We start from the raw sequence: 22,424 nt of genomic DNA on the forward strand, positions 1-22,424 counted from the left end.
GGCTTTTATGCCAAATAGCTGCAGGTATCCACACTGGCCTTGATATTGGTTGGGTTTGGGTTTTGCTTGTTTGTTTGTTTTAATTTCCAACTGATTCCTCTTGCTTTCAACAGGAATAACTTTGCCAGGTAAGCAGAAAGCCACAGCCAGAAGAAGCAGAGCATGTATTGTGAGTGCTGCCCTTCTGAATGGGGCAAGAAATGAGGTAAATAGTGGCAATCACAGCTACAGAGACTGAAATACAGGAAAAGGAGCTGGTGGTGGTTGGGACAGCTGTTCTGGGGGCAGATTTGCCTCATATTGCAGCACGATGGGCACAATCTCCTCCCCAGAAAAAGATTTGGACCTCCAGGCTCCCTCTTTATGGGGTTTGCTATGAGGGCAACCTGGCTCACCCAACCTCAGGGCTACCAGGAAAGAAGAAGTCTGCTTGGGTGATATCTGACTTCAGGGTGGAGAAAGATTTTGGGAGCAGTTTCAGTCCTAGGAGACTGTGTACAAATTTTAATTAGCATTTTCAGCATGTCCTCAGGACTCGGGATGGAGACATTTTCAATTAAAAAAGAGCAAAGAGAAATCTATCTCCACATGTGCTGTCACCAGAGCCGAGATTCGCCCTTATTTACCGACTGCTGAACATCTGTGGGTTGGGCATTCACAGCAGAGGTCCCTTGGCTCTGGAGCTTGTTATTGCTCTTGACAAGAAAGAGTCCAAATGTGCTGGTCTTCAGAGCATGGCGCGTGGACCATCCACTTCCCTCCGTCTTGTTTTGGGAAGACAATAATGGGAAATATAGTCAGTAAAGTGATCTCCCCAGGTGAGGCCTGAATCAGAGTATTTGCAGAGGTTCATTTTAGAAAGCAATCTCATCAGTATGGGGTTCTATGTGCAGAGTGTGGTGTTGTGTAGTATGAAAAATGGAGCATCTGTGCTGAACAGGACTGGAAAAACACCTTTTCAGTGGTTTTTTGCCAACTGAAATGTTGGTGGGTGGTTTGTGAGCTGTTCTTTCGAAGTTGCAGTGGAAAAGAGGTTTATTGCCAGTTTACAGGCATCTGTTGTGCATAAGCAGCAGTTGAGAAGAAAAATGTCTCTTATCTTAATCCCAAACTAGATGCGGGAAACATGAATAGGAAAATTAAAGTGACGTGTGTTCTTGGATGGTGTTTATTATTATTATTAATGGTTAAACTGAGTATAGATTTGAGTGGAAAAAAATACCAGAGAAAAATTTAACGAAGAGAGAGAGAAAGTTAAAATCTTGTTGAATAAATGCATGATATTTTTGCTTTTTCATGAGGTTTACTGCCTAGTATCTTGAACTAAATCAGAGTTCTTGTATCCTTTTTCTGTTACCATGGTATGGCCATAACTCATTAGCCCATAACAGTTATGTAGCACATACACTTAATGCTTCTCATTTTGGTGAGCGTGGAAAGAGCTATTTAATCACTTTGGTTTAAGTCAAAAGATCTACTTTCAGTGCTCATTGCTGTTCTGTAAACTGTTTAACTCTCCTAATGCATGTTCAAGTGGAAAAAATAACAAGGTTAATAATTATTTTTAGAAGCATCATCTAAAAAATATTTCTGTCTGTTTATTCTGGACTTTTTTTTACAACCATACATAATCTCAGCTACAGAATTCGTTCTTTGGTACAAGTAATGTGGATGAATGGCTTTTTTTTTAAGGTTGAAGCATATATTTTGTATGGCTGCTTCTTGAGAGTTTAAAAGTTATGGCATTTCTCTAAGATCTCGGAACAACGTCAGAATGCACATTATGACTGTGTAATGTTGCTGAGGACAGAACATCATGGTTTCTTTCACACAGAAATTATTGAGACCAAGTGTCAGACATCTGGAGCTAATGCAAAAGTGTTTGTTGTATGCTGGTTGCTGTTGATACTCTTCACACTAGTTCTGTGTGGTTTTGTGTTTTGTGGCGAATGGACAGTGAATGATAGAAAGATCCTAAGCCATCCTTACAGATTCCTCTAGACCTTTGTTACGCTTCTTTCTAAATTCTGCAACATCAGTCTGTCTAATGTATATTGCTTTGTGTTCATTCTTGGTGAAATGCTGCCCTGCTGTCTCTTCTTTGCTTTCCACCTATACCACGGAATTCTCTGCTTTCAGTATGCTGGCTTCCTCAACTGAATTCAGGCGTTAAAAGCCCTAAGTAACCACCTTCTGTGTTTAACAGAAGGCAAGATTTGTGTTGTTCATGTCTCTTGTGTTGTATGAAAGCTTCCAATCACTCTTTCATCACTCTTGCAAAATGAAATTCATTTTTATAACAATACAGAACTTTGAGCAGTTATTTGCCATGAGCTAGAGGATAGCAATTTTAATGAGTAATAATGACAAACAAATCTTTCCAAACAATCCCCTGTTTGTCAGTGGCAAAGCAAGTGTGAATTCAGGCAAATGTGGTGAACATTCTTGCTTTGCCACCTAATGTATTTTTGTACCAAATAAAACTGCACCAATGAATTATTAATCTGGATAAAGTTAAGTCTTTTTGCCCAGGCCAAATCCTAAATTTCTGGATCGCTCATCTTATTTCTTTCTTCTGTGTCTTGCCAAAAAGATAAGAAACATGTTGGCACAGGAGAAAAATTATTACTTGGACTTTTCTCCCAGCCAATTAATCTGTTTTCTATAAATGCAGTTTTAACAGAAAAATCCTGTTAAGTAAACAACAAGCAATATAAAAATAGCATTAGAACCAAACTAGTAATAAATGGCATTTTTTTAATTAAATATCCTACAAATTTAAGCTGTTGACTCCAGCTGACAGTGAGTTCAGGATGAAGCACGACAGTTTATATTAATTCAATCCTGCGTGGATCTCACAGTTGGGGTGATCAGATCTCCGTGACCACATTACTGTTTGTTTATGCTCACAGACATAAATAATAATGAAGTAATTACCAACCTCTTTTGCACTATACAACTGACTGAGCAATAATCTGTCTGAGGAACAATTAATGTACGAACAAAATTACTGTTTCATAAGCATAACATTGTTGCACTCTTAGCATGTACCAGCACAACAAATGTTTTACCTGGCGAGCCTTTGTGATAAGCAATAACCACTGTTTTAACCCTCCTCTTGCACTTTGAAGAATACTTTTCTGTTCCTGGCTTAGGAGAGTGCTAAGGATCACTATTCTTGCCTTACCGAGGAGGAAAGCGAGGAATGGGACGATGAACTGATGCGTTCGGTGACTTGAGATGAGTGTGGCCTTGAGGTTTGGCATGACTCTTTGGACGCTGTTGTTGTGCTCCAATTGCCAGACCCTGCTGTGGGATTGATGGTTAATACAGCTGTAAGATTAATTACTAAAAAGATTCAGGGGGCTTAATTACAACTCTTGAGGGGCTTAATTACAACTCTTGAGGTGTGGGGTTTTCCTGTGGGAGTGCTTCAGTTTTGAAAACAAGAGATACAGAGCAAGGTCTTTCGGGCAAAAGAATTGCAAAGACGTGTATTTTTCCTTCCAAGTGTGAGTTTAAGCTGGCACTGACTTGTTCAGCCACGCTCCTATAGCAAGGGCCCTGAATTTTTGGCGGACTGTGTAACATGTAATAACTTTTCCACACCAGGCCTTGCACCTGCTGTCAGTCAGCAGCGACACGGAGCCAAAGGTGGTGGTTGCCGGCCCTGGGGCAGCCGAACGAAGCTTTGCAGGCCTGGAGGTGCCACACGGTCTCCTGAGGCACCACAATGTCACCTGAGGCGCCAATGGCGGGAGGGCGCCAGCAGCTCTGGTATTGGTGCCCTCTCCCTCAGTCTGGGCCGCTGCTTGGGTTGGTGAGCCCAAAATTTTAGCCTGAGCTGGCTCCCAAGCCATCCAGGGGCCGCCACGGAGCTTTTTTTGCCACTTTTTACCTCAGATTTCCCAGCAGGCACCCGCTCGCCGCCGCCTGTCCCTCCTCAGCCGCCGTAGCCGGCGGGGCTCCAGCAGGGGGCGCACGGAGGCGCTCGCGCGAGGAATCGAAACCAACCCGCCGGTGCGCGAGCCAATCCCCTTCGAGCTTACTGCGCGGCGGCCCGCCCCCCGCCGCCGCCGAGAGCCAATCGGGTGGCGGTTACCCTTGGGGTCGCCCTTTCCCGCCCACCGGCGCGATGGCGGCCGCCGTGAGCTGTGGTGGCGCCGCGCTGGGCGGTTGGGCCGTTGGCGGCCGTTTGGCTGTTGGCGGCGGGGCCGCGGCGCGATGGCTGCGGCTGCCGGGCGGGCGTGTCCTGCGGCTGGTGCCCGCCCGCGGAGCTGCGGCCAAGCCCGGGCCCTCCCGGGCGGTGACGGTGGAGGTGGGGGGCAGGTGAGCGGCTCCGAGGGGCGGGGGGGGGGCGTTCCGGGTGCTCCCCGCTGCCTCAGGCTGGGCTGAGGGGTGGCTCTCGGTACCGGCTCTGGGCAGGGGTTCCCCACGGGCCAGGGAGGGCTGTCCGGGGTGGGGGTTAAACGAACGTGAGGAGAAATTGTCACCGACACACAGGCCCGGTTCCTCAGTCACGGCGGGTGCGGAGCGGGTGTGTTTGTGTTTCCTTCCCTTTCCTGAATGGAAGAGAGAAGGGGCTGGAGCACAAGTGTGATGGGAGCGGCTGAGGGACCTGGGGGGTTCAGCCTGCAGAACAGGAGCTGAGGGGAGACCTGATCTCTGAACTGCCTGAAAGGAGCTTGGAGCCAGGGGGGGTCGGGCTCTGCTCCCCAGGAACAAGCGCCAGGACCAGAGGAAACAGCCTCAAGTTGCGCCAGGGGAAGTTGAGGTTGGATCTTGGGAACAATTTCTTCCCGCAAAAGGCTGTGGGGCATTGGAACAGACTGCCCAGGGCAGTGATGGAGTCACCATCCCTAGAGGGATTGGACAGACGCAGATGAGGTTCTCAGGGACAGGGAGTAGTGCCGAGGTTGGGTTATGGTTGGATATTGTGGTCTTGAGGGTCTCTTCCAACCCAAATGATTCTATGATTCTTTGAATATTCAGTAGCTGTGGTGGTAAAAAGTGTTTTGTGGGTGTGAGAGTACAGCAGGGGCGTACTTGCCCTTTCTAGAGGCAAGATTCTACAGCCCAGCTTGAACCGGTGAGTGATTCATCTTCCAGTGTGAGCAGAGCATTTCGCCTCTAAGCCTGAGGTGTCACTTTAGGTGATAGCTGATGCGGCTGCAAGTCTTTGCTTTAAGGTGAAAGAAGCAGGACAGTTGAGGCAAAAGCACATTAAAGTTAAGGGGATTTGGTCACTTTTGATCAAAGAGTTTCAGTTTTCATATCTAATGAAGATTTTTGTCTCTGATATGAATTGTAGCCCACATTCTGTACAGTTGGTGCCGTAGGTGAATGCAGAAGTTACTGAAAATTGGGGTTTGCCATGAGTAATAGATTGTTTCTCTCTGATAGAAAGATGGAACTGTCTTCTGGAAAACTTGCTAAGTTTGCTGATGGATCTGCTGTTGTTCAGGTAAGAAAAAAAAGAAGTTAAAATTTATGCGACTTTGAAATTTCTGGATCTGAAGTCACTGTTAGGACATCAGAGCCTATTAAAAGGAAACAGCCTCAAGTGGCAGTTTTATTTCTAATGGGTGTACAACTGTGTTTTGTAGGAAAAACATTTTGTTTTAAAAGCAGAAATAATGGTGTGGAGCATGGATTTACGTGGTTGTTTTCTGCAAAGAATGTGCTGGAGTTTTAGTTGGTGAATAAGTTTAGGACTTCAGAAAATCTTTTGGTTGCAGGTCATTCCAATATTTTTTTTCTAACCCAGCTAGGTGACACGGCGGTCATGGTCACAGCAGTCAGTAAAACTAAGCCTTCTGCATCTCAGTTTATGCCATTAGTGGTAAGTACTAATGTCAACATTAGTTTTGTGGTAATCAGTGGTCACCTTAGCAGTAGGAATCATTAAATAGTGAAGGTCAAAATGCCGGGGGGAGTGAGGAATGTAAATATCAGACTCTACTGACCCTGGACTTCACAGTAAGTCCATGATAAAATGTTAACATGGGTGAGGGAAGAACACTGGATGTTGTCAACCTGACCTCGGCAAAGCTTTCCACAAAAGCCTCATGAACTTTGTGTACAAGGACATCCAAGTGCAGCTGGATGATCCCCCTTTGAGCAGGGGATTGGATTGTAGAGCACTGAGGTGTTTTCCTAACCTGAGTGATTCTGTGGCTCTGAAATAAGTAATTGTTGTATTAGGGATCGCTGTTTTGTTTTTAAAAGGTTGATTATCGTCAGAAAGCTGCTGCAGCAGGAAGAATTCCTACAAACTATCTAAGAAGAGAACTTGGTGCTACTGATAAAGAAATTCTTACAAGCAGAGTAATAGGTAGGCTGAAACATTTTATTTACAACGTGTTTTGTAATATCCTCCTGAATGTTCGAAAAGACAGTAATTTATATTGCTATTTGCAGAGTTGATTGTTTCTGTGGTAGTGTCAGAAGAAAACAAACTTGTAGTTTCTGGTTTATCAGTACTGATTTTTAAAATTATGTATCAGCTGGGGCTGTGTGCATAGTCCTTTATATATAAGACTGGATCGTGAGAAATCTTGTCACTTTTGTTAGTATTGAGATCTCATCTTAACTGCAGAGATGTTAGTTCTGCAGCTGCACAGAGAACCGAGCTAAACTCTGAAATACAAGGAGGCAGCCCTGCTGATTGGTATACGCTCATTCTCTCCCTCTTGAGGCTGCTTGAAATGTCACCTTTGTTGTGGCTGTCTCCATTCATTAATAAGATAACACCTTCAAATTCAACATCTATATAAAACTGATGTCAAATACATCAGCATTTTAGGACAGCAACAAAAAGAATTAGGAGAGGGAACAGCCTGTAAGGCTCAGGGTGTTACATAGAGTCCTGTACACTTCAGACTGAAATAAAACAAACAGGAAATGTGCGCATCATGGAAATAATGCAAGATTTTGAACATGCGTGCTTTTGTTGCTTTGCTTGACCACCATGTCCCTTCATTGAAGGTATTTCTGGTGAAATACTATTTAATAGATTATTTGTATCCTAAAGCATAGAAGACTTTGAGTATTTTTACCTTGTGTTACCTGACAGCGGGTATGCTCGCCCAAATACCTCTTACTTTACTCCGAGTGCTATTGAAATTTTAGAGTTGATTACATGTCATGCTAATTATCCTTCTGGGTTCTCTGCCTTTTCTCTTTGTTTGTGTTTGTTTGGGTCTTTCATTTCAGCCATTTTGGCAGTTGCTTGTGGGGTTATTACAAGATAAACTGAATATTAACCACCAAAACCCAAATATATCTTAGAGTTTGACTATTTCTTTTGCAGATCGGTCAATCAGACCACTCTTTCCAGCAGGCTACTTTTATGATACACAGGTAGGTCACACTCACTGTCCTTAACTATAGATACCTTCAGAATGGCAAACTTGGGTTTGTCCAATGAAAATTTGACAGGATATCAGCACTGTTTTAAGACAAGCAATTGTCATTAGCATCCAGGAGGGGTTTACACTTTGAAAAACAGTCTAATAGTGTAATGCTGCTTTGTAGTTATCATCTCCTCATCTTAAATTATTTTTATTACATGCTAGTTTCCAAATTTTGTTGTAGGGATACAGGAACAAAATTCAAAAATCCTCTGTACAACAGAGGAAAGGAAGGCTAGTAGTATATGTTATATGATGTTATATATTAGCGAGGTTTCTTTTGTGAGCCTTCTAGTTTAAATACCTGAACAAACTTTTCATTTGCAGTATAGGTTGGTATAAATATGGGGAATGTTTTGTTTTAATTTCCTTAGCTTTGTATTGACAGCTAATAAAAATGTATAGGTCAAAATCATTCATTGTCTTTTATCTTATGCCAGATCCTTTGTAATCTTTTAGCAGTAGATGGTGTCAATGATCCTGATGTCCTGGCAATTAATGGAGGTGAGAGGACTGTTAAAAATTATTGCTTGTGTGAGATTTCACGTGATCCATTTTTTCTGATACAGATTCTTAATCTCTTCATTCTAGCTTCTGCAGCACTTGCATTATCTGATATCCCATGGAATGGTCCTATTGGTAAGCAAATATTTTTATATTATGGATGATTTGAACATAATGGAAAACTCAGACCACAGTTCATGCTTTCTTTTTAACAAGAATCTGAATCTAAATCACGCTACCTTTTGTTTCAAGTATTGGAAATAATTTGACAATAGATAGGATTATTGCACTTTTAAGGATTATTTTCCCTGGATGGAATATACTTCTGTAAAGATTTATAATCCAGAAATAGTTTAGCATAGAGACAATAACTTTTTTTTTCTTTAAAGAAACTTAGTCTCGAAAAGCACTGTTTAGAAAATAGCTAGATAAGAATACTTTTTCTCCAGGAACTCAAGAAGAGCTTTATTTCATTGTAAGTATTTTTTGGGAACGATCTAGCCAAGAAGAAATATTTAGCTGTATTTTCCTTTCACCTGTCTTTTTTTTCTAGAAAACATGCTCAAATAACTAGAAAAAAAACCCAATTGACTTTTACGGTCTTCTATACAACGCTACTTGACATTATACACCCTGCCCAGTAATACTACGCAAAAGAAATGCACTAATAGATAAATTTGCCTCACAGTTTTGTTCTTAATATATAGCTAACAGGCTAATATTGTAAAATTAATCCATATCTTTAATTATTTATTTTAACTGTATAATTTTCAAAGTTAAATGTCACCTTAAAGAACTACCTAATAATAATTTTCTGGATTTTCTGTGTAGGTGCAGTAAGGGTAGGATTGGTTGATGGAGAAACTGTTATCAATCCCACTCGAAAACAGATGTCTTCTAGTGCTTTAAATTTGGTTGTTGCTGGAGCTCCACAAAGTCAAGTTGGTAAGTAGGTTAATTACTAATATGTTGAGTCATTGAAAGTCATGTAGGTGCCTCTTTCCAGATATTTTCCTAATCTTTGTAACTTGTATTTTTACACAATAGTAGGAATATACAACAGTAATAGGTTAGGTAAAGTAAAATCCATGATATTTATGTAGTTTTATGTTGATCTCCATTTCCTCAGTTGAGTTAGATTGCTATTGAGCAATAAAATAGTAATTTACTTAATTTTTTACTTTCCATTGATAGTTATGTTGGAAGCAACTGCTGAGAACATACTGCAACAAGACTTCTGTCATGCCATCAAAGTAGGGGTGAAGCACACCCAGCAAATCATCCAGGGAATTCAACAATTAATGAAAGAACAGGGTGTTGTCAAGAGAACTGTCCAGAAGTTATTTGTTGCTCCTGAAGAGATTGTGGAATGTGCAAAGAAGTAAGTTCAAAACAAAAAAGTTTGATCTAAATTCTGTCAAGTGACTCAAAATGCTTATTTAATGATTATTTAATTCGATGAGCTCTGATCAGCTAGTTTGGGGTTTTTGTTTAACAAAATAGCATGTTTTGAATGTTCAAAATTACTGCGTTTTCCGTAGGAACTTATGAATGTGGCCTTCAGCTTTCTTGTTTTATGCTTAGGAAGAAGGACAGGGCAAAGCAAATCCCCTGAAAACCCAGTGAAAGTATTTTAAATTCCTGTGCTGTTCTCGTGGGATCGTGATGAGGGGAATCAGGATGTTGTTCTGGATGGGCCTTGCTGTAGAAGCAAGAACTCATTTCAGAGAGGTGGCAGGAAGGAGAGCTGGATCTAGCCATGTTTATAAATATCGGTCTAGTGCTTCATGCTGCTAATGAAAGCAAACTTTTAGTCCTCAAAAGAAACTAATGACGTAACTGTTTTTTAAGCTGTGTTTTCAAAAATTCTTTTTTTTTCTTCCGAAAGACTTGCTTTTAACAAGATCTATGTGGTCTTCACAGATTCTAGCCATGATAAAGTAAGTAACTCGAATGTGATATACTTGTTTTTAATATCATAATGAAACTCTAGTAAGATTTAGTTCTTTAAGCTAGTGTTAATAAAAACTCTTCTCCTCTGCGTATATTTGCAATAGTAACGATAAATTGTTCTGTAAATTCTTATCTACCAGAATATTTGTTTGCAGTGCATGGAGATGGAGACTCTGTTTTTACAAGGAGTCCCATGGCGAAGATGAGGTGTAATGGGTACAAGTTGTTCCTGGGGAGATTCTGACTGGACATGAGGGAAATTTTTCAGGATGAGAACAATCAGCCATTGGAATAATCTCCCCATGGAAGAATACCAACCTGGTATTCTGTGATTATTCATCTTTGAATTTGTGTGACAATCCTCGTCCTTATTCCTTGAGTTCTACAGAATTTTAAACCAGATAAAAACACAACAACCCAAACCTCTTTTGTTGTTCTGTCCTGTAGAGTTAACTGGTTGCAAATCTTGTGTTCTAGATTTCTAGAGATGAAGCCATTAACAAAATAAGGCTTGAAACAGAAGAACAGCTGAAAGGTATTATTTTCTGCCTTCTTAATATTTAGAGAATGCTTAAATGGAGCTAGCACTACTTAAAGTTACAGCATGCTCTTTGTTGGCTGAGCCATTGTAGTAAAAGTTCATTAAAGCTGATTTTCCCAACTTGTGATGCAATGTCTTTTTTTATACCCAGAAAAATTTCCAGAGGCTGAGCCTTATGAAATCATGGAATCTTTCAATGTGGTTTCAAAAGAGATTTTTAGAAATCTTGTTCTGAATGAATATAGAAGGTAAGTATATTAAACTCCTACTGAATTATATTTCTTTCATCTTTTTGTCTAAGATAAATTTCCATTGATCTCCTAATTTGTGCTTTTAACTTTAGGTGTGATGGGAGAGATTTGACTTCCCTCAGAGATATCAAATGTGAAGTGGACATGTTTAAAATGCTCCATGGATCAGCCTTATTTCAGAGAGGTCAAACACAGGTAGTATCTTTAAACATCAGAAATTGTAAATTAATTTATCAAAAGTGGAAAGATTTGTATCTGTCATTTAAATGCAACATTTTATTTTTTTCCACATTCAAATAGTAATAACTAGAAGACAGTTTAGATTTAATTAAATATATCTGAGTCCATTAAGACAGTAGACAAGGCTTGGCTCCTTGCTGCATGACCAGTACAGATGTTAGGATAACCTTCTAAGCATATGTGCCCAGAAGAAGTCACTTAAGCATTATTGTGTCTCCAGACTTTCTGAAGAATGTCTAGTAACCAAATTTAGAAGCTGTAAGGACTCTCCTTGTTCAGTTCAGGTTGGCCGATTTGGGACATTTTCAGTTGGTCGGGTTTTATCTTGGGGGGAAAGTGGTTTGAGAAGAAAGCTTTCCAGTTCAGGGTTACTTTTAAAGTAGAATTGCTTGTTAATAGGGTAAGTCCAAAATGATATATTTTTCATCCCTCTGTGTAAACTTTTATGTTCAAGATACTTGTTGAAACAAAAGCTTTTTATGCAGATTATAATCCTGTCCATTTCTAGCAAAATGGGTGACTCAGTTAATGGGTCATTGGTATGTAGAGCAGTGCTAAATTGTGCATGTCCCGAGAAATGTTTTAAAAGGAACTTTGCCAAAAGCATCAGATGTTGGGTGGTTTGAATTAAGACTGTACTCAAGATTGGGTCTGCTGTATTTTTATAGCTGTCAGCCGTTGATCTGACTTACTACAGGGTGCATGAGTAGTTGCAGTGATTTACTTCTTGGTGTTGTCCTCTCTTATCCCACCAAAAATATCACATGCTGCAAGTCTGTGTGATAAACTATCTTGCTCTTTTGCACAACATGGCTGCGTCTGGCTCTCAAAGTCATTTGGTTTCTCAGTGAACAAACTGTTCTAGGCTCCTGCCAGGTTGAGAAGCATTACATTAGTATTTTTAAATGTGGTCACTTGTAAGATTTTGTAGTCTTTACAGATTGAGTATGTTTGTGCGAGAAAGGGAAAAGAAAAAGTTTGCAGAAGTGACAGGTGATGGCGTCATGTTTGTTGCTGAAATCATTCTTTTTGGTTCTTTATAAACAGTAAGAGTTGTGAGAGATGGAAGTGTTTAAGAGCAGTTTATTTACCCTCTGTCTTTTTATTTTAGGTTCTCTGTACGGTTACATTTGACTCTATGGAATCAAGTGTAAAATCGGATCTTATCTCAACAGCAGTGAGGTATGTGTATCTTTTGGTGTTAGTGGTGAGAAGAGGATGAGCAGTTAAACACATTTGACAAAAGTTCCTTGAACTTCAACAGGCATATATATATTCATTAGGACTGAAAAATGTGTAAAATCACAGTGAGCTGTTTTCAAAACATCTTGACAGTTGTTTTTTGTTAAGGTGACATAGACACACATTTGAAATTGGAGAGTATTACAAGTAATATCCAGTCTGGTTTCAAGAGAAGGAAAATAGAGAATTGCTCTTGAATCTGTAAAACCATGACCATATATCAAGTCTCTTCAAATAAAACAATTGATTGAAGTTGGTTCTGTCTTTGTTCCAAGTATTTATCGTCACACTTTGAACTTAATATGTATTCTACTCATTTAGTCTATTTCTCACAAGTTTTGAAGCTTTGTTGATAGGTTGGATGCACATAGCCCATGAAGTGCTGTTCTGTTTGTCAAGTTTGGTTCAAATGGGAAGAAAAAAAAAAGACAGATAATTGTGTGTGTTTTTCTCCAACTATTGTATGTAAGATGTGCTTGGTTGCTCTTTTTTGACATGGTCTTGTTTTTATTTAACAGTGGAATAAAAGACAAAAACTTCATGCTGCATTATGAGGTGAGAGTTTTACTGTGTCACAGCTTTCTGCATGATTCACAGAAGGGCTTGATGTCTTTCTTTCAAAGGTGAAATTGGTCACTTCTAAGGATATCAATTATCTCTAGATTTGCTAAAATTTATTAATTCTAATATGTGAATTTATACCGTAGTTTATGAACAAACTGCTGGTTTCCTAAAAAGCACTAGATAATTTGTAAATTGCCATTTTATACAGCCTTTTTAGTATCTTAACGTTAGATTTGCTCCTTAAGAATGGATTATTACTGAAAGCAGGATTTACCTGCTCTATTATTTTTAGTAAACTCTATTAATATGTTCAGCTGAAGTACTACACTAGTAGTAAATAAGTGCTTTTACATCTCAGATCTCTCTCAGCCTTTGGAACTTGCCCAAAGTATTTCCTAGAGGCAACAGGTGTATCTTTTTCCATTATCTGTGTGACAGAAACAAGATTTCTGATATGTTGTTTGACAAGTTTAATTGGAGTAAGCTTGGTGTGTTGTTTTTCAACTACCTTGCAATTGCTTTATTCTCTTTTGTTCTGTGGGAGTAAAACATTTACTAAACATTACCTGAACTGGTCCTGGTTTGCAAGCTAAGTGACTGATAGAAGTCATGTGTTGTTTTTTTTAAATTATTATTTGTTTTTACCTTGAGATGCACCAAAACTTCAAAGAATTTTTTTCTAAGTATGTGTTTTAAAATGGGGAAAAAGCGCCTCTAGTTAATTTTCCGTATTCACGTTTTTTTACTTCGTAGTTTCCTCCTTATGCAACTAATGAGATTGGCAAAGTTACCGGTATGAACAGAAGAGAGCTTGGACATGGTAAGTTCAGACTAGAGAATTCCCATGCTGTAAGTTTTAATATTTTTTGTCTGATTGTTTTTATTTATGGATCACTTGAGTTTTATGGGTTTTTTTAAACAGGTGCACTGGCAGAAAGAGCTTTGAAACCAATTATTCCCCAGGATTTCCCCTTCACAATACGAGTTACTTCTGAAGTCTTAGAGTCAAATGGTATTATGATTTTCTTCTTTTTAACCTCATGCTAGAGACTAAATTGGGTTCTTAAAAAAGCTTGAGTTTGAAAAACTTCAGTTGTAGGCATTTTAGGTAGTAGATTTCATTTTTAATCTTGATACCAAGTTAAGTTTCAAACTGTCATTGAAGAGTATCACTAGCAACTTTTGTTTCAGATACTTCTGACCAATGTTTAATACTTTTTTTTTTCCCCTGTATTCTAACTGTAGGGTCTTCTTCAATGGCTTCTGCATGTGGTGGAAGTTTGGCATTAATGGATGCAGGTACAAAATATGGCACTTAGAAGAATAAACTACATATAATAATGTGTTATAGGATTTGGAAATGATCAAAGGTTATAAAAATATGTTTTTATTTACTACTTAGGAGTTCCAGTATCAAGTGCAGTGGCAGGTGTAGCAATAGGGCTTGTTACCAAATGTGATCTGGAAAAAGGAGATATTGAGGACTATCGTTTGCTGACAGACATCCTGGTGAGCATTTCTAGCATTGTTGGGTTTATTTTTGCTTAATTCTGTGAAATACCCTCTATGGCCTTCTTTTGTAACATTTTACTCAGTTAATTCTGGAACATATGCTACTGGAAATATTGAATAGTTTTATCTTCCCTGTTCTGTCTCCCAAACTCCTCCCTTATTTCAAAAAATCTCTATGAAGTGTCTGGTCATGGTTTGTGGGTTTTTTTGCTTTTTTTAAAAATTACTCAGTTATTTCTTTTAAGCTCTTATAAGTGTTGTCTTTCCAATTAATTTTGTCTTTTCTCTTGGGAGAAAGAGATTAATAATTCTTGAATACTTTAATTTACTGAAAAATACAATATGTTGGATAGAGAATGAGCAATCAGCTATGGATCTGCTGTTCAGAAACTAGACCGTGAAAGCTCTTAATTTATAAGGAGAGAAAGAAACAGTGTTAATCCTGAACAGCAAAATAAGGTTGAAGGAAAACATGTGAGTCTCGGAAGTAATTCCAAGGCCGCAGAAGTACTTTGTTGCTTATTGAAACATAGAATGTACTTTAATGAGACTTGACACTGGGATGAAGTTACTCCAATTTTCTTTCTTTCTGCCTGTGCTGGTAGGGAATTGAAGATTACTATGGTGATATGGATTTCAAGATGGCAGGTACTAATAAAGGAATCACTGCCTTGCAGGTATTGTAACATTAAATCTTCCTGAAATGGAGCTCTGAGGATGTATCTAAAAAAGCTTGCCTTACATATTGATGTAACTTAACTCTTTTTTTGTATTAGGTTGATCTAAAACTGCCAGGAATACCAATAAAAATTGTAATGGAAGCTATTCAGCAAGCCACAGGTAGGGCCATCATTGTATTTCCACCCATTTTATGATGCTAAATGATAAATTGTATTAAATTCTAAGTTTTATGAAACTAAAAAATGATTTGTTATATACTTTTTGTTCTCATTTTGGAAAAAAAAGCTGCTGTCTTCAAAAAACTGCTCTGGTTTGGGTGTTTTGTCTGTTATGCTTCAATACAGGCACTTGATGCAAAATAAGCAGCTCTTTGTGTGAGAGGAGAGCATTCAACCTCCAAAAAGCCAGGCCCTTCCCAGCACACCTGTTTCCTATTATTGTACGTAGTGAAGGTGTCTGCTGCTCCTGGAGGTTACTTTGTATTAGAACAAAAATTGTGTGATACTAACAGTCAAGAGTTTAGTACAATGGGTAACGTGTTTTGAAAAAATGCAATAAAATTAGTGGCATAGCAGAGAGGGGAGGGAGAAAAAGAAATATCAGTGTAGAAGAATATATTAAATATTTACATGCAGTATTTTGGATTTGACTGATGGAAGTACAATATTACTAAGCCATGGCAGTTTATAAAATTTTTGACATACCGTATTAAAACTGTATGTGGTGAGTTTGGGAAAAAGAGGTTTGCTTTGCACTGTGCAATACATCAGTAAAACGAGTTGTTAAATATAAGCTCCAAACTAGCTTTAACTTCAGACCAATTTTTAAATGTGTCTTGAGCAGCGAGTTCTTAGAACTTAAATGAAAATTGATGTCATCTCAGGGAGTTCGCTGCCCTGTGAGTAACTAACACGGGTAGTAAAGGCTGAAGTGCAGATTTGTGCACTGAACCTCAGGATCACTTTTGGCTGGTGAAAGTTGGGAGAGGAAGGACACGTCTGTTGTTAGGTAAATATGGAACGTGGTACCAAAACACCCAAATGGATTTGGACTGACGCACAAACGTCGTATTACATGGCTTTTCAGTTACCACAATAAATTCTCAAGTTAGGCAGGAGGCAGATTTTATGAACAAATGTTTACCTACTTTGTAACAAAAGCTGCATAAATTTGTTTTAATCTTATACAAAATTCTATTTTTCCTTCCTTCTTGTCTCTCTGCCAACCTCTACAGCTGCAAAGAGGGAGATTTTACAAATTATGAACCAAACACTGGCAAAACCCAGGCCTAACAGAAAAGAAAGTGGACCAGTTGTAGGTAATGTTAGTTGTATCTTGATAAGAATGCATATATTTTATAATAATCTTTTTTAACAGTAAGCTGCTACTTAAACCAGCTTTTTAAAATGAATGTTGGTTATTTCTGCACCTGCCTTTTGGGTTGTCTTTGGGTTTTCTGAGGTGAGGTATTGGTTTGGGTTTTTTTATTGCTATGTGGGGCAGCACTGTAATACTTCACTGTACACCAGAAAACAGAATTAAACTGAAGTTATGTGAAACTTCCACAAAATCAGAACAGATATAGATGTCAGTATTGGTATGGCTTAAAGTATTTGTATTTTAATTTATTTTAGTTCTTAAATGTAATTACATCAATGTTCAGCACGTAATACAAGTCGCTATAGAAGATCAAAACCTAAATTAATGTGACTTATTTTTTGTGATGGCTTTCAAGATTATTATACTTAGCATTTCAAAGTATTTTTAAATGGTCTTTCAGAAACTATCCACGTTCCATTATCAAAAAGGTTAAGATTTGTTGGTCCTGGGGCCTATAATTTAAAAAAACTTCAAGCACAGACTGGTAAGACATTCTTGCTTCCTGTGATAATTTATGCTAATGTGTTATTAACTTCTCTGTATGAAAATTACTAGTGTGAGGTTTTAATGAGTGGATCTTGGTAGCACAGGCATTACCAGCACAGCTGTTGCTAAATCTCGTTTCTGTCTTTATGGCCCTGTAAGTAGCTAAACTTGAACTTCCCAAATTGTTCTGTAGACCAGCTCTGTAAACCCGACATCTGTGTTTCAGCAGCAACGACCTCATAAGTAGACAGGAAGAACTACGGAGAGAAAAGGGTCCTTTTAAATTTGCGCTTTATGCTGCACACTGCAAACCAGTATTTGTGTTTGTTTTCAGACTGCTTTAGTTGTTCCAAAGCTCAGTACAAACCGAGTCTACTACTCCTTGGAAAGAGATGTGTGTTTTGAAGAACTCAGTGGAGCTCACTGTACAAGTGCTCGCAGTTTGGCTTGCAGCAGGAATTCCCAGAAGTTCGGTGCACACGAGATAGTGTTTTTCGGGGCTTACTGAAGAGACAATTAAAGGTTCATCTAGGGACAATATTGCAGATTACGTTGAATGATCATGTCAAGCCAAGCAAGTCTGATCATGAATATGCTGAAGTGCAGATCAAATCTATGCAGCTGCTCTTCCTCTAAACTGAAGTGCTTTTTTTCTGTGATAAAGAGGGAACAATGAGCTCTTTCCTACAGTGCTCACACTGGCATATGCTAGAAATCCAACTCACTGTCACATTGTAGGAGCGATCTGTACTGGGGCTTAAACTGGTAGCAAGTAGCGTGCCCAAAGTTTCCTGATCTTGGTACTTTTTTTGGAATAAATGGATTTTCTTTGTTTACACAGTAGTTTGTCCTGCCTGGCCTTAATTGCCAAATTCAAAGTTGATGCCTTTTTCACCACCATTTCCTAAATAGGGCAATTGATGCTCTCTATGCAAGTATTTACTGAATGCAAATTGTCTGCGTGCTGCAACAGTAGCAATGATCACCTAAATCCTCTCCTTAAATTCTGTTTCCAAGGTGTAACTGTAAGTCAGCTGGATGAAGAGACATATTCCGTGTTTGCCCCCACGCCTGGTGCTATGCATGAAGCAAGAGAATTTATTGGTGAAATCTGCAAAGATGATGTAAGGACAGACTACTGTTGTTAGCTTTTTCAGTTTGCATTTTGTGAATTTCTTACTGTTTTCTTTTCCCCCCCCCTACAGCAGGAAGTTAATTTGGAATTTGGTGCAGTTTATACAGCCACGATAACTGAAATAAGGTATGAAAAGAGCTCCGAGTTGAAGTAGAAATTAGTTTTACAGAGCTATATTCCTGATGCCTAAATATGATGTAGAATAACCACTTATGCTGGTGACATTGGCACCTGCATAATTCCTGATGTTTTCTGTTGAAAATATTATTGTTTCTTAACCAGACTGTTGCAAAACTTTAGGCCTTTTTTCATCTTTGTATCTGAGAGAGGTGGTAGGAATTTGCTTTTTACTTTTTTGCAAGACAAATATTGGATTGAAATCACATGCACTTTCTGGATATATACTGTCCTGAAATAAGTGATTTCCATTCACTTTCAATTAAGGAAGAATGACTGGACATGTTATTATTGATATAAGATTTTTTTTTTAAGGCAGAAATAAAATCTTACTCATGAAAAGTTTCCTAATGTTTGTTTTGAGGTCGATATGCAGAGTAAAATACCTCCAGACATCTATCTGTGTACTTTGAAATAACCATGCTGTTTTCTGTGCAGAGATTCTGGAGTGATGGTAAAATTGTATCCAAACATGACACCGGTGTTACTTCATAATTCACAGCTTGATCAAAGGAAGGTAACACATGCTTAAACAAGTATCAACTAGACACTTCTACTTGGTCTTAATTTATTTTAGATTAGCAGCACCTTTTTGTTTAACCTCCGCTTGCCCCGTACTTAATGATACAAACTAACTCTCTGCCTTCTACTGTCCCACTGTTTCTGCTTTTATACACATCCCAAGTTCTTTAGATCTGCAACGCCCTTTTCCTGGAACATTTAAAACCTGTTGTTCGTCACATAGTGTTGAGCCAGGATGATTGTCTGAAGTGTAACACGACGAATCCCTAAAGGAAGGAAGTTTTGTAGCTAACCTTGCAAAGTTAATCACACTGAGATGATTTTTTTTTTCCTGAAAAACACTGTATTCTAGATTAAACATCCTAGTGCCTTGGGATTAGAAGTTGGACAAGAAATTCAGGTAATTGTTTTTTTCACTTTAAAATGCTAATGAACTGCCGTTCATAGTCTAGAATTTGAGTGAATTTTTTGTGTTTATGAAGAAAGTATTTTGCCATATTGCGTTCCCTTTCTGTGCTGGTTAAAGGCCTGATAATTTCAAATTCATTTCATTTGGCATCATACTCTTGCTATCTAGGCACCACATTAATTTGATGGAGCAATATAGGCTAAATGGTGTCTGTGGCTTTTCTAGCATCGAATTGGACAAAAAAAGCGCCACCACCTTTCACAGGAAATACTATTTCCAGCTCTTTAAGTTGATCAGTCTTAAAGTGGTTTGTTGTCTTAACAGGTTAAATACTTTGGACGTGATCCGACGGATGGTAGAATGAGGCTTTCACGTAAAATTCTCCAGTCACCAGCCACGACTGTGCTTAAAACTCTGACTGACAAAAACAGTATTGTCGTGGGAGGGACCGTTTCACAGTCGTCCTCTTCATCCCAGTGACAGGTAAGGCCACAGGAACAGCTCCAGATGACTCTCTACTGCACTCCTTACAACTGGTGTGAAGAATTGGATCAATCTGATTTTTGTATCATACGGTTACCCTTCAGAGGTGTGCAAATGCTGATGGTAAAATCAAGAGCAGTTACACAATGAGGCTGGCAAATGGAAATGCAGTGCACCAGTGATAATTTAAAGCAATCTGTAGCAATATTCTAGGAATGATTCACAACACTAGAAGAAATTAAAATTCACTGAAGAGTTATTTTTTTAAGAAATGGTTCTTAATTTCATGCCTTGATATAATTAGTTGGTTACGGAGTATTTTCTGTCTCTTTCAGGAAAAAGGGCATGATAGTTCCTGGAAATACAAGTGACCTTTGCTGGAATCTGTAGATGTCTGCACAAGAATCTGCAAGTGGATGGTAGTGAATCATATTTTTTAAATAGACACTATTTGTGCTTAAAGGTGATGTAGAACTTCAAAGTCTTCAAACTGATTAAAAACTCTTTTAAATAGAAACAACCAATGCTCTTATCTTGTGTAGCAAGGGTGAGATGAGAATCTAAGAACACAGATGCATAGAGGCTGAAGAGCAGATCACATTTCAGTGCTTAAGATTCTTCTCACTGTCGTCTGAACATAAAAATGTAAAGATGAGAAGCAAGTATTTAACAATTATTTCCTAGGAGAAGGAATTATCCTGGATACTTGGTTGAGAGGCACAGTTGGCCAAAGTTTTACTGGCTTGTCAGTGTACAAGATTGAAATGTTGAGCAAAACATAAAGTCTTGGAAGTGTCACCTCTAACATGATCGACACTTTTAGATAAATACATCAATAACTGTCATAGGGTTCAGACTTGCTAAAATGTCTGAGCAGAAGGAGGACAGAACAAAGAACCTGGCTGAAACATCATCGTGTATTATCTGGGTTTGTTAACACTGAATTTTAAAGCATATGATTAAAACATTAAGATTAAAATAATTGCTTTGGATTAAACAATTGACGTGACAAATCTTTCCCCTAAAACACCCTCATTAAGAGTGTTAGAATTCCACCCTTAATTATGTTCCATCAGTGGGTTCACTGGTCTGTCTTAGACTTTAAAACGTTTGCCAGAGGCTCACAAGAACTGCTTATTTTTCTACTGTGAGGTACAGGCTTTGAAAATCAAAGAGATGTCCATTCTGATGTGACCACTTGTATGTAAACATGAAAAGAAAATCAGCTTCCCACCTGATGGCAAGTGGGCTCTGAACCTCCTGGAAGAAAAACCAAAGCACTGGGGAGAGGAGAAATGTGAATGTACAGTAAAAATGCTCTGCCTTTTTTTTTAATTCTAAGTTAAAATATTAAAGAAGAAAGAAATGACTGGCCTGCTTCTGTCTGTCTTTCACCATATAAGAATGAAGAAGTTTTCCCTAGCAATCTTTTCCTCTTCTTTGAGGACTTTATTCTGTTATTTCTTAGTAAGAATTCTAATGCCCTTGCTTAATGTGGCTTAATTGACTGATATCTCATTTGTTACATGTCCTGGGTAGTGTTAATGAAATTATGTAGGCAAATGTTAAAGTCCTTACACTGAAGCTCAGATGTTTCCATTTCGTATCGCTGTTCTCAGAACCTGACCTCCCCAATCTAAGTGGTTTTCCAAGGTTTAGCGTCTTTTATTGTGGAATCATTTCTGTAAGGCTCCTTTTTGTAGTAGAACAGATGGATGCTCTAGTTACTAAAATGCTACATGAAATACTAACTTTAGAACCCTTTTTTTAGCTAGCACATTACCAGTAGGATGCTTGCATTTGAATCTGCGAAAGTCGATGATTTAAGAGCCAAAAGAATCCTATTCTTTCATGTAAAGGTATTGTCTCACCTGCAGTAAGAGGAGTATTAATGGTTTGTGTTAGGTGGTGGTCTCAGTAAATCAACTATTGTAGTGCTGGGGGGTTTTCTGTTTGTTAGATGATAAAAGTAGGAAAAAGACTCTTTACTTCCCTGTGACAGAACCTGTACAGTCAACCTGCCTTTCTACACTTGTAACAAGTTTTAGGCCCTATGGGAAGGGATGGGGAAAAAAAAATGCTTGGGAACTGTCTGGGAGGAGCACAAACCAGCTGCTCCTACCTGAGGAGAGCAGCTCGATGGGAGCCGAGGACCGAGTCAGCGCGTGGTGCTCGGAGCATTCCTGGAGGGAAGAGGAGGTGGCTCTGGGTGTCCTGGGCCACCTGAGAGCCCTTGGTGGCGGCACGTTGGGCTGTTGAGTCCCAGGTGGGATCAGCTCTGATCGGAGAGCAGGTAGGTTCACAGTGCTTGGGAGCGAGCTCAGCTCTAGCTGCTTTTTTTAATGTTTGAAATAATAATTGTTGTCTCTGCTGCCCCAGGTAATTAGCTTCATTGAAAGGAATTGCTTCAGAAAGCGAAGCTGGGCAGTTGCAGCATTATGCCAGGTCAAGAGGGCCAGAAATACATTGATTTGACTGAATTGAAATTTTCACGTAGGCACAAAGTGTCAGGAACTGGGCTGTCTTTAAATGATAGCAATAAATATTACAAGTACTATAATAAAAGCTGGTGTAATTGCACTTGTGGGATTACATGCCAGAGGGAATGATACAGTCTCTTAATTTCACTCCAAAAATTTTTCAGTGATTTAGGAATGAGTTGTCTGGTTTGCTTCTGAAAACAACAAAAAAAAGAGAGCTCCTTGCTGCTCCATATTGTGACATTTGATGACTTGCTCTGTCTGCAACCTAACCTAATGAAATTTTTTGGTTTGATGAGGAGCAGGGAACTCTTAACAGCTTTAGCTTGTTGCTTTGTGCTCATGCTGAGAGATGAGCCAGTGGCAGGTGCAAAACCACAATGAAGAAGTGCTGCTTTGCTTTCTGTGAATCTTACAGTGCAGAGATTCTGATGTGTTGCTTCCCTCGTATT

At 38.9% G+C, this 22,424-nt stretch overlaps 1 protein-coding gene and 1 long non-coding RNA gene across 2 annotated transcripts; one reads left to right on the forward strand and one right to left on the reverse strand.

Moving 5' to 3' along the window:
* Window positions 1–533: 533 nt before the first annotated feature.
* On the reverse strand, window positions 534–3,947 carry LOC135987779 (uncharacterized). Its single transcript, XR_010606049.1, has 3 exons — window positions 3,899–3,947; window positions 3,188–3,309; window positions 534–764 (listed from the first exon to the last, which is right to left on the reverse strand). It is a non-coding gene; the product is annotated as an uncharacterized LOC135987779 (long non-coding RNA).
* A 179-nt stretch (window positions 3,948–4,126) lies between these two features.
* PNPT1 (polyribonucleotide nucleotidyltransferase 1) lies at window positions 4,127–20,861 on the forward strand. Its single transcript, XM_065632439.1, has 29 exons — window positions 4,127–4,329; window positions 5,404–5,464; window positions 5,768–5,842; window positions 6,229–6,334; window positions 7,313–7,362; window positions 7,853–7,916; window positions 8,004–8,051; window positions 8,748–8,861; window positions 9,111–9,297; window positions 9,805–9,856; window positions 10,347–10,404; window positions 10,562–10,658; window positions 10,754–10,856; window positions 12,013–12,083; window positions 12,662–12,698; window positions 13,461–13,527; window positions 13,630–13,719; window positions 13,953–14,006; window positions 14,110–14,216; window positions 14,825–14,896; window positions 14,996–15,059; window positions 16,135–16,218; window positions 16,681–16,764; window positions 17,784–17,890; window positions 17,972–18,027; window positions 18,517–18,595; window positions 18,953–19,000; window positions 19,334–19,492; window positions 19,828–20,861. Exons 1-28 carry the CDS (start codon window positions 4,136–4,138, stop codon window positions 19,487–19,489), a joined length of 2,385 nt encoding a protein of 794 aa, XP_065488511.1. The 5' UTR covers window positions 4,127–4,135; the 3' UTR covers window positions 19,490–19,492; window positions 19,828–20,861.
* Window positions 20,862–22,424: the final 1,563 nt, after the last annotated feature.

This window comes from Caloenas nicobarica, chromosome 3 (assembly GCF_036013445.1).
Source record: "Caloenas nicobarica isolate bCalNic1 chromosome 3, bCalNic1.hap1, whole genome shotgun sequence".
Taxonomy (NCBI): domain Eukaryota; kingdom Metazoa; phylum Chordata; class Aves; order Columbiformes; family Columbidae; genus Caloenas; species Caloenas nicobarica.